This window comes from Rhamphochromis longiceps, linkage group LG7, assembly GCF_057381845.1.
Source record: "Rhamphochromis longiceps isolate RC_006_pf linkage group LG7, R_longiceps_female_GT1.1, whole genome shotgun sequence".
Taxonomy (NCBI): Eukaryota; Metazoa; Chordata; class Actinopteri; order Cichliformes; family Cichlidae; genus Rhamphochromis; species Rhamphochromis longiceps.
This window is the reverse complement of record NC_140563.1, coordinates 66,288,116-66,300,390: the sequence shown is the minus strand read 5'-3', so window position 1 is coordinate 66,300,390 and position 12,275 is coordinate 66,288,116. Positions and strand designations below refer to the sequence as shown.

Genomic DNA, 12,275 nt, shown 5'->3' with positions numbered 1-12,275 from the left:
TGGTCCGGTCAACAGAAGCCCAAAGTTGGCTGCATGTGGCCCACAATGTAAAATGATTTTGAAATTCTTGATCCAGACTGACTTAAGTCAGATGAGCAAGGCTACATAAGCCTTATTATGTCACTTTGAGTGTTCATAATCATGCTGTATGCTAGTTATTAACATGGGGCAAGAGGTCTAGTGATCTACCAGGGAGTCGCATGACTGATTATTTATGTTATCTGATCTCAGAATTTGAAATCCAACTTTAAAAATGGAACATAATTTAAATTAATTACTACTTAAATCATTGTGATATTTTTGACTATATATTGTATCCATTAATCAGTTGTTGTTGCCCCAACATAATTACTAAAATCTGGGAACAGTGTGACATTTAGCAAGTTAAGAAACACAAACGGTGAGATGATTGGGCTCATTTTGAAAAGATTATGCTTACCCAGGTTCTCTAAACCACTTTATTTGCAATCAGGCTCAAATAAGTATACCTGACTTTAAAATATGCTGAACCAAAGTCGGGTATGCACTATGAAGGCAAAAGATGACCTGCTTAAAGGCTGCACAACAAGGTCTTTGGTCGTGGCTCAGAAGTGATAGTCCTGCATTGTGCGATGTGATGGCCTTGGGCCCTTGGCCTAGCAAATCCGACAGTGTTTAATTTTTAAGATTGCCATATCGCAGTTTGGCTGCTGGCATAACATATTTACATCCATAACAAAGAAGCATTAAATGAGATGCTAATTAGTAAGACTGTTGTGGGGAAAACATAACCAACCCAGACAGAACAGATGGAGCAACACGTGCAAAACCAAATGTCTGGGATGCCAACTTTAGTTGAGTTAGCAGACGTTTTCGGTTTTCTGCACCCTCCAGCCGTCGTGGCCTGGCAGCATGGGGCTGCAGTGCTTAGCACTGTCACTTCACAGCAAAAATGTCCTGGATTCAAATCCACCAGCTGGCTGAGGCCTTCCTGTATAGTTTGCATGTTCTCCTCATGCCTTAATGGGGTCTGTGTGAGTGCCTCAGCTTCCTCGCATAGTCCAGAGACAGCATAAATCACCTTTGGGTGTGACTTTAAGTATGAATGCTTGTCTGTCTCTGTGTATTAGCCTGCGACAGACTGGCAACTTCTCCAATATGTACCCCCTCTCTCACCCTATGAAATCTGAGATGGACTCCAGTCCAAGTGTAATCCTGAACTGGAAAAGTGGCGGAAAATGGATGAATGGCATTAAAGCCTATGATTTACTAGGTATTATAATTGTATAGGCTACATAATTGACACTCTAGTGAACCTAGGTCTGGTGGACCTATACTGCACAGTTTGGTTTGCAATAAACTTACAGATTTCTGAAATCTCAAACCCTGAGCCTTTAAAAAATGTGAAGATATGATTAAGGTCTGGTTCCAAATGAATTCTGAAACCAAGCAGACAAAGTCCAGGACTTTCTGCTGTGGTAAAGGTGTGAATTCTAAACCGAAACTATGGTTAAGTATTGGAGTCAGCTTCCTTGGAACTGTTAAGGTTATCTTATCGTCAATTAATGTCAGTGTAAATCGTGTGGTAACCAGCAATGGTAACACACAGATTCATTCCAAAGCAGCTTCAGCTCCATGCTAAGGACATTGTTCATTAAGTCAATGAAAAGCATTTTTAGGTTCAGTATAATGCAAACAGGGCATTTTTCTTTCTCCCTGTATGAGACAAGTTCTCATACAAGCTAAACGTTATATTGAAAACACTCTGCTAGAAGTAAATGTTAGAAACCACAGGTTTAAAGCTCATATGACTGACTGCTTGTGTTTCTTATGACACCAAGTTCCTTTTTTTAAAGATACTCATATGTTCCCAGATCCCACTCTACTCTAAATATTGACCAGTCTATTGGTCAAAGTAACCACAACCTACTTTATGATGCATTTAAAGATATTTCCTCTCAATTTCCTTTCAAATCTACCAGCAGATGTAAAGCTTTGTCCCAGGTCTGATGCTGTGAATAATCATGGAGAAAACTAGAGGCTGTTTGGTGCTGAAGCTCCAGCTGTAATCGAAACATCACTCTAACACTGTGGTTTCCGTCTTTGCTCCGATGGTGTCAAACAAACTGCTGAGTCTTCACCACAAGGTTCCTTTCACTAAGAGATGAAATGGCTGGTGTGGGCTGAGGATTGTCTGCAGGCCTTATTGTATCATCGGAACAAGGACTGGGAGCCACCATTATAACACATTGCTTATAGGTTCATGAGCAGATAATAGAGAGTTAGAAATTTGCAGAAGGGCATGTAGCAGCTTATTTAAGTCATTAAGGTAACATGTGGCTTGGTATCATGAACTCTCACTCATTAGCGTACTTGGAATTTTAATCTAAGGCTGTGAACGTGTTTGCACACACACTTAATGCATGTTGGAGATTAAAGGTTGTTTGCTCTTGTTTCATTAAGCCAATGCAGTTCATCATCATGGCCTAAATAAACACTCCAATTAGACAGAGCACTCAGGCTCAAAATACCTGATGCACTGTTAACATCCATCATATTCTGATTGACTAATAAAGAACAAAAATCACACGAATTATCATAAAAATCTACAATATGCATCAGGTGTTTTCTGCCATTCATCAATAATAAAACGAATCAATTGCAATTGTTTTATTTTTTTCCTATGACCTTTGATCCCACGTAGCTCCTCTACTTGTCCCCTCTCTGAGACTTTCGCCCCCAACTGGTCATGCAGAGAACTTCATATAACACCCTGCTCCTTCCAACCGCCACACTCCCTCTACAAGCCCTGCGCTCTTTAGCCAGTCAGCTTGGACACATGCAGGTTTTGGTGTTGATCAGGGCCAAATCTGGGCTGAATCTGGGCCAAAAAGCAGGCCTGTTATGGGCCAAGTGTGAGCCGTAAACCCAGCTGCTCCAGACCCAGATTTAGCCCCCTGCTGGGCGCAGACAGTAACTGAAAAACCGTACCCCTCCCCTCCGTCAGAGCTCCCTCCTCTAGAAGAGACAGGAGGTCAATGGCTGGCTTGGGAGGCCAAGAGGCGGGACTGCTTAAGTTTCATCAATGGTAAGGTGTCCTCCTTGTTCACTCCCCTGATGATGATTGACTGCGAAGTGGGGTGAAGGCGAGCCAATAAAGGAGCAGCACGTTTGATGAAGAGGAGGCTTGGAGATCTACCATATACATCTTCAGCAGCAGTTTATCTGCAGTTCTTTTCCAGAATCCCATCTGACCTCGTAACCTTGTCTTTTGTTGTTGAGCTGAAACTCACAGTCATCTAACTGTACCATGTCGAAATGACATCACTTATGTTTGCTGTTTTTGACCAGGAGCTGTAGTTTGTTCTAGCTGCGTGGTGTCTCTGGGTCCGTTTGTAAAAGGCTGTGGTCAGATAGGAGGCAGACTAAATGTGAAGATGCCTGTTCGTAGTGATGTACCCACAGAGAGTTAACACTAAATCCTGCATATTTGGCGTCTTTCAGATTATTTCTTTGGTTTGCAGGATTACTCTTGCAGTTCGCTCTCATAGCCCATCTCACTTCCAGCCGCAGCAGCAGAGATGAAGCTTTGAGTGCTGATGATTTGCTAATCACTTAGATGTAAGACTTTAGGGTTAAACAGAGTGTCTGTGTCTCAGATAAAGCCCACTACAGGTCCCAGGATGGTGGGCTCATAACGTTCAGAGGTTTCTCCACACTTTCCATCCTCCGTGCTTGCCGTCTTCAGTACGGAGCAGAAAGGGACAAAGTAGCAGTCAGTACGAGGCGGTAGCACCTACCCACTGCTAGGTAGTTAATAGTGGGGAAAAAATGTAAAAGCAAAATTTTCAGGCATTAAATTTGCAATACAGAGTATGTGATGTGGAAGTATCTGTAGTTGGAGCATCTACATCCTATGTGATCATGGCCTGATATCTTCCCACCCTTTGTTTTTTGTTTTGTTTTGTTTTTTTAAATCAGTCTGCCACTTCTACTGATACTTTACCACACCTTTATTTCTCCCCCTTTTAAACCGAGTACGCCTGAAAATGCCTCGCTGTCCGTGTACCCCTCCCTCTGTAACCGCTGGGTGAATGAACTTTACAACATGTTGCATCTGTTTGTGTGTATTTGTATTAATAGTTTTAATCTTTTTTTCACTGTATCACTGTACTGAATATGTTTGATATAATAACACACTTAATTTGATGACATTCTGCTGGGACTGCTTCTGTATCATATCAGGGTGACAGCTGATTACTCAGTTACTCAGCAGTTAGACAGCCATGGAGTGTAAAAATATGTAGATAATGATGCTTGAGATTCATTTCTAGCTTAAGACATAGTGATAATTACTGTGATTGTTACAGTGAGAACTCTTCATTTGTAATGATTCTGATCTTTGTCTCTCTCTCCCTCTGTTTTCCTCTCACTTCCTGTGTGTTTCAGTCGAGAATGGGGAACACTGCGACTTCACTGTGCTGCGCAACATGCTGATCAGGTGCACAATTTACTCCCCAGATTCACTTTGACAAATGCAATGTTATATAGAGTTTGTAAGATCCACAGTGGCCACTAGAAGCCAGAATTATCCTCTGACTCTACTTTAGACTGGATATAGACTGGATCAGCTGTGTGGATGTAGCAACTGTTTAAATATCTTTCTGCAGCTCCTCCTGGTGTGTGAATGAAGAGATCTGCAGTTTGTGTAAATTTGAAACTTATTCGGTGATCTAATTTTTCATTACACCTTAACCAGAGTATGTACATGTCAAATTTAAAGCCATTTAAAATAAAAAATAAAAAGTTTTTTACAGCCAGGTGCTGGTACTCAAATGCACTTAATTAAGTCATCAGCAAGTGTGAGCACCTCTATAAAAGCAGAAGTTTTGGTAGGTTGCTGGTCTTGAGAATTCGCGTGTACTGAATAATGCCACAGTCTTCTCGCGAGTCGACGTCCCAGCAAATTCAGCCCAAGCTCAGACTGTGCAATACTCAGAGAAACTAGAGAAACAGGAGTGCTATCTCAATATACAGGCCTCAGTTAGAAAGTTAAACATTAAAGTTCATTACAGTACAATTGGGGAAAAGACCGAACAAGTACGATTTGTGTCTAAGGGTTGTCAGGAGACAACCTTTTTGCTCTAGAAAGAGTGTGGCAGTACGGCTTAGACTTCTGTATAATTCACAGCGACACCTTTAGCAAAAACCAAACGGTGTGTCGGCCCAAACGCCTCATACAACCATCAGCACGGTGGTGGAGGGCTGATGATTTGGGCTTCATCGAGTTGTCGATGATTTGTATACCAAAGTGTTCCAGAGTCTGCCTGACAGCTGAAGCTTGGCCTAAATTGAGTCATATATCAGGAAATGATCCCAAGTACAGCAGCAAATCTACAACAGAATGCTATAGTGGTTCAAAGCACAGGATGATATAGTCCTGTGAAAAAGTTTTTTCAGTTTGATCTCTTTATATTTAAGACGTCTCTTCTTGTTTTCTCCCCCTTCCATAGGACCCATATGCAGGATCTGAAGGACGTCACCAACAATGTCCACTACGAGAACTACCGCAGTAAGAAACTTGCTGCTGTCACGTGTAATGGTGTGGACACCTCCAAGACCAAGGGACAGCTCACCAAGTAAGGCCCAGCCAGAAATAGACCATCAGTCTGTAAGGGCCAGTGTTGGGACTAACGCTTTATTAAGTAACGCGTTACAGTAACTACGTTATTATTGTGGTAACGAGCACGGTAACTAGTTATTATGCCAAAATCAGGAACACGTTGTTACTGGGATTTAGATTGGTGGCTATCGCAGAGCTTCCACAGATTCAGTAACATTAGCAAGTGGAGGAGAGACCCGAGTGTCAGGTGAACTGAACTTCAGGTAAAAAGTTATGACCTGCAGTCTATATGGGTCAGATATAGGTGGAGTTTATTTTCGTTATGCTGACTTTTTCGTACTGCGTACTAGCTACCATGACGGAGTTTCTATACAGCTGTTCATCAGAGCTAAACAGGTTTACCTTTTAGGTGACATGAATGAGTTGAAGGGAAGTTATGAACTGTTTCTGAGAGACAAATAACACCAGGATCCTTTTTTATGTAGCTGACAGCTGGTAACTGTGCAGGGGCGGGTCTAGCAAAGTGTTGCCAGGGGGGCATGTAGGGCATTAACAGGGAGAGGGGGGCACAAAGAAATACTTTTCTTTCTTATTCTCATTTAAAATATCTAGCTTTTAAAAAATAATTATCTGAGTCTTACAACAAATGATTGATAGATTGATGCATATATACCATCAGAACAGTGTACATCACTGTCACAACAGCGTTTATTTTCATTCAAAGGCTTTATGATTTTTACTATAATGGTGGGCCAGTCTCTAGTCAAAATGCCCAGGCTGATTTTTTTTTTTTTTTTTTTGTCCCAGTCCAGCTCTGTATGCAGCTCATCTGCAGTCTGGTGTTACCTACATCTTCCTATTCAGAAGGCAGAATTTCCGAGTTCTGAGTACAATCGAAAGCACCACGACTGCAGTTTTTGTGTTAGATGTAAAAGGCGCACATGACGCTGTGACTTAGGCTAGAATCATGGTGGCGGTCCAGGCGTGGGATTTGCCTCGTGGAAATATGCACATTATCTTTTCCTTGCTATTGGTAGGTGGCACAGTGCACTTGTGGCAAGTAAGCAAGCTAGAAGACTGGCAAAGTTATGGAAGCAACACATTAACAAGAGAATTCTGAGTAAAACCAAAGTTACTTTCCCTAGTAACTAGTTACTTTGAAAGTAACGAGTAACTTGAATTAACTGAGTTACTTTTGATAGAAGTAACTAGTAATGTAACTAAGTTACTAATTTAAAGTAACTTACCCAACACTGGTAAGGGCACAGAGCAAACTGCTACAGATGTGGAAGCAGCTGTTGTCACAGTAATTCTGTATATGATAGGAACAGAAAGAAAGTATATCTTTACCTTTTATCATTATTACTCCAGCATAAAAAGAGTCTCAGGCTACAACTCAAGAGAAACTAAATTGGCTTCATTTGTCTTTGCTCTTTGTTTCATAAAAATTCATTAGTCATGCACAGAAGTGCAGCAGCTTCTCTGCGAGTGGAGGAGTTTACCGCTCTAAGGGCTGAGGAACAACATTAAACAACATCAAGCCTCTAACCTCTTTCTGTTTCTGCAGGAGTCCCCTGGCTCAGATGGAGGAGGAGCGCAGGGAGCATGTGATGAAAATGAAGAAGATGGAGGCAGAAATGGAACAGGTGTTTGAGATGAAGGTTAAGGAGAAGAAGCAGAAACTGAAGGACTCAGAGGCTGAGGTTAGTTTGAGAAACCATGTACACATAACTACATAATTGTAATATTATTATTATTATTATTATTATTATTATTATTACTTGTATTCTTAAAACTTTCTAGTAGGTTTATATTTTTATTTATAACATGACCAATTAGCATTCTTGATTGCGATTAGCTGACCGTTGTAAATTGTTATTACCGGGGTGTTTACTACACTAGTGCTGAGAGCTCAGTGCTCTGCAGCTCACTTGGATCTTTTACTTGAGCCTCCTGTGACAGCTGTGATCGACTCTTTCCATCCTGGAGCTTTAGAAGCTACCGTCGCTCATTTTCCTTTCCCGTCTCTGTCAAATGTTTCGACCTTCAGCTGGAGCGACGCCACGAACAGATGAAGAGGAACCTGGAGGCGCAGTACAAAGAGCTGGAGGAGAAGAGGCGAGTGTTTGAGGAGGAGAAGGCCAACTGGGAGGCTCAGCAGAGAATCCTCGAGCAGCAGAAGCTGGACGCATCCAAGTGAGTAACACTCACATCTGACCCGACACTGTCACCGAAGGTTAACGCTCTGAGCCACGTCTTTTTAGTCCAGCGATCACAGATCATGTGTTCTGGTCTTGCAACATTACAGATTGTGTATTTGATTATTGAACCACACTTGAAATCTTGCTTATTTAATTTATGGATTCTTACTCGAAAAAAGCAGCACTTGAACTTTAAAGCTCAAGTTTTTTAGTTCAGTGTTATATAAAAGTATTGAGGCTTTTAATTTTTTTTAATGCTGGACACAGACAAATTCATTAGAACAAATGTGGAGTTAGTTTTACTAGTTTTAGGCCTCTTCATTATTCAGACATTTAAAATAAAAATCAAACAAAATGGAAAATGGAGAGAAATAATAATTAAATATGGCATATCCACATTTCACTAATAAAGTCTGAAGCTTGCGTTTTTGTTTCTGTTGACTTGATCTCGTGTTCTCATTCTCTGCTCACAGGACGATGGAGAAGAACAAGAAGAAAGGAAAGATCTTCTGAAGAGAGACGCGACTGCTCGCTCCAAACTTGTTTCCTTTGATCCTGTCTGAAGTTCACATTGTAACGTGGTCCTCAGAACACACAACAGAACATAACACATGGCATAACAACTCTCTGTGGAAGCCATTTACACACACATATATATATATGTACACACACACACACACACACACACACACACACAAAACAGCTCACACGCTCGTCTCTCTGCAGGGTTTTACTGTATCTCTTTAAACCTGTCTGTTTCCATGGGGAATGCATGTGTTTGTGAAATTCTATTTTCCTATATTTCCTGACAAGGAGAAGTTTGAGTTCCTCTGAGTTTTCAGTGCGGCGTTAACACATGGCAGGGACCATGCATAGCCATCGTTCACAAGTAGTAGTTGTATGTTCGCTAAGTATTCATAGATCTGCAGATATACCAACTCTTTCTTTTACTGTTCTAAAGATTTAACAGGCGTGTGCACACTAAAGCTGTGAGGAGAAGGTAAAGTGTACGTGAGGGAAGGCAACAGAATGATTCTGGGTCTGAGGAGAGAGGTCAGGTGGAGCGGAGGCCCGGTCTCACCGCAAACTGCCAAAAACTAAACTGGTCACGCTAGCATAGCGTTCAAGCTAACATGCTTGACTGCCTGAAAACGTCCCGGCAGCATTTTACTGAAATACTGGCTCGTTCCCGTGTGCCGTTCAATAAAGACAGTGTGAAGGTGAACTGTGATTGTTAGATACCTGTTAACATTAGTAGCTGTTTGAAATGGAGCGTGATCACAACACATCTCCCATCACTAAATACATGTTTTAAATAATATTTTAGTAAAAGTGCTTCTCAGACTTTTCTCATTAGCAAATTCAGCCCTGCAATAAAATTACTTTGTCCAATTAAAAAAAATCTTAGAATAAAAGTGTAGTTTTTTAGCTTTTAAGTAAAAATAAAACGATGCAGAGTTGGTTTACATTCCAGAGCTCGTTCACGTGTTAGCAATTACATGTTTTAAGTTAAAGAACTTTATCTCGTCAGACACACAAAACAAGCAAAACACATTTTTAACATGAGCAAATGCATCTGAGTAATATAGAAATTACAAATTAAAACGAATCTATTAAAATTTGCCTCCTGTACTTTGAATAGCTTTATTAGTAAATACACTTTTCTCCTGTTCCAAATGCATCTTTTAATACTTCTTGTTTTCTTTTAAGTCACCCAAAAAAAGTCATTTTGAGGTCATTTAGCAGTGTTATTATATATTCAGTGATCTACAAACATAAAGGCCGCTCTCCTTTGTGACAGAAAACTTAAATATCTGTTAACAGCTTCCTAGCAAAAACTACTCTCTATTTTGGACTCTGTACCTTCAAAATTTTAGTGTCCAGGTACAAATACAGAGATTTATTTTGAAAGATTTGCCAGATTTGTGGCTGTCGGTGGACCGGGCCTTCAGATTGGATGCTGCTGTAAGAGTTTCTTTACTAAATGTTTTGTCTGAGGATGTGTTCGGATCTAAAGCTTGCAGTCTGGAGGGGAGGAAGTCATGTGTGTCACAGCAGCCAAGATATCGTCATTGCAGTGTGTGTTAACTATTTTTGAATAAACGACAATATGCAAAAAGCCTGATCGGTGTCTGAAAACTTTACAGGTTACAGTGCTAATAAAGATGTTTTATATTGTAACGTGAGTGATGGATGTTGTCTTAGACCCGAAACCCTGATGTTCACGATTCTGTGACATTTTTCCTTTTGGGTCCAACCACCAAAGGGACGACTCATCAGAAAGCTGAAATCTTCCTTTCACCTTCCTTTTACGAAGACGTTTGCCAAAAACAGCCAAAACTTTGTGTTTGGCTTTATTTTAGATTATTATATATGTATATGTTCCAAACAGCTTGTGCACGCAACAAAACGCCAGCCCTCTGTTAAACAGGTTATATAGATGACATGTTCAGGAGCTTTCCCAGAGTTGTCATGTTTTATTTTCATATGACGATTATATTAATACTCTATATACAGTTGAAGAAAGACTCTTTAATTCCCTTGTAGTTTTCTTAAATGTTTTAGTGTGGCTAGGCGTGGTTTGCGGTGCCGTGCAGGGAGGGTGGACACCTGCACGGCATCCGCAGTCATTCCCCGTCCACTTAAAATCTGTACTGGTTCCTGTGATTGGGGTTCTTGGTATGTTGATCTGGCAGCAGGAGAGCTGCAGCTGTGTCTTTGTAACAGCAACCATGCGTTTGAGAAGTAATAAAATAAAGTATGCTGCAAAGCATGTTCATGTCGTCGGTATTGCCGTGGTCATCTACATTTAGATTACCGTATTTTTCGCACTATAAGGCACACTTAAAATCCTTTAATGTTTAATTTTTATCAAAAATCAACAATGCACCTTATAATCCGGTGAATTCTGGTTGTGCTCACTGACCTCGAGCTGATTTTATGTGGTAGACGGCGCTCAAATATCTGTCAAAATATGTTTTAGTACGACTTTGGTAAGCTAGGAACCCGCACCTTTAATGGATTGTCAGAGCATTACAGCTACCATAGTCAGGAGCCTCACGGAGTAATCTGGGTCCTAAACTCCGTCCACTTCAGGTCCCAAAGTCAAACGAACACTGCGAGATCACTGAGAGTTAAAACAGCCTAAATTATTTCATCTTTAATAAATTAATGATCAGCGTTGTTGCTTTACCACGTGTAACAATTAAGTTTAACATCCAGGCATCCATGAAAACAATTTATTAAATTTACCGTAGTTAGATGTTAGCAGGAACCATGTTCTGACTGAGAGATTTCTGAGGAAATTAAAACCTACAGCTCTGCTTACACTCCCAACATAAACAAAGAGAGAAAACTAAACAGCAGTGACGTTTGTAGGGTTACTGAAGTTGGACTAGCTGGTATATAATGATGTGCTACGTGATTGCTAGTGAGCTATGTTAGCGTAACATAAACAGTGAAGCTGGAGGATGAACGTTAACTTTTTTCCACTCGATAAGTTAACTTGAGGGTTCCCGATGGTTAGGAATAAATGCAATGGCATGGCAGGATGCTGTAAACAGACCAAACTTCAGTCAGGAGAAGAAGCGCCTTATAATCCGGTGCGCCTTACCGTTCGTCGACAGTTCACCTTTTGGTCCGAAAAATATGGTAGTTTCTCCAACTGCATTTAGAGCAAAAGGGACGAAGCTTATACTTAAGCATATTTCATATTACCATATTGATTTGTTTATGATGGTAATGCTTATATATTGTGTACATACTGGAGGCTGCTCGGTGGCTCTTTTTTCCTCTTTGTTTGTATTTGGTTATTCTTTTTTATATATAAATATATGTCTGGAATGAACCACAATTTGTACTTAGAACAGAACTTGGAGCGTAAAACTCGCCCTAGAAACATTTCCATACATCTATATGATCGCATATAAACTGTTTGCATCTTTGCCAATGAGCGCGCCTTCTCAGGGCCCTTCTGTTGAATTCTCTGGTCCTACAAGTTCAAGAAAGTGATGGAATTTTACTTTGAAATGCTTGGGAACGACTCACCCATCCAATAACAACATGTTAGATACTTTTTTCTTCTTATGTTTTGTAATATTTTCTTTATATATATTTACATATACAAACAGTTTTCTGCTTCTCCTCTTTGTTTCCTCATGTGTTCTGTCTCTAACTGTACATGGTTAAAATTAAAGTTGAAAAAGTTATGCTAGAACTCCCATCGTGTGTATGGATTTCTTTTGAAGTATTAATCATAGAGGACCAGTATGTCCCAATACTTTTGTCCATAATAACTAAAGGCAGCCCCTCCCCCCAGCACTGAATGGATGAAGAGAAGAGAACGAATGGATGGATTACTACTGAAATTTTTCATTCAACATTATACCCAAGTTATCAAACTGATATTATGATTGTAAACTCAAAAAATGAAATTGGTGCAAAAAATAAAATAAATATCCTGACTTCATTCA

At 40.3% G+C, this 12,275-nt stretch overlaps 1 protein-coding gene across 2 annotated transcripts in view; it reads left to right on the top strand.

The window, feature by feature from the left end:
* Positions 1-12,023, top strand: part of LOC146666744 (septin-7-like) — a 69,455-nt gene extending 57,432 nt beyond the window's left edge. For both annotated transcript variants that reach the window (XM_085414882.1, XM_085414881.1), the window contains exons 9-13: positions 4,429-4,480; positions 5,493-5,618; positions 7,170-7,305; positions 7,653-7,798; positions 8,277-12,023. In XM_085414882.1, coding sequence (XP_085271008.1) covers positions 4,429-4,480; positions 5,493-5,618; positions 7,170-7,305; positions 7,653-7,798; positions 8,277-8,316 — 500 coding nt within the window. In that variant the 3' untranslated portion in view covers positions 8,317-12,023. The remainder of the gene's footprint in view (positions 1-4,428; positions 4,481-5,492; positions 5,619-7,169; positions 7,306-7,652; positions 7,799-8,276) is intronic.
* Positions 12,024-12,275: the final 252 nt, after the last annotated feature.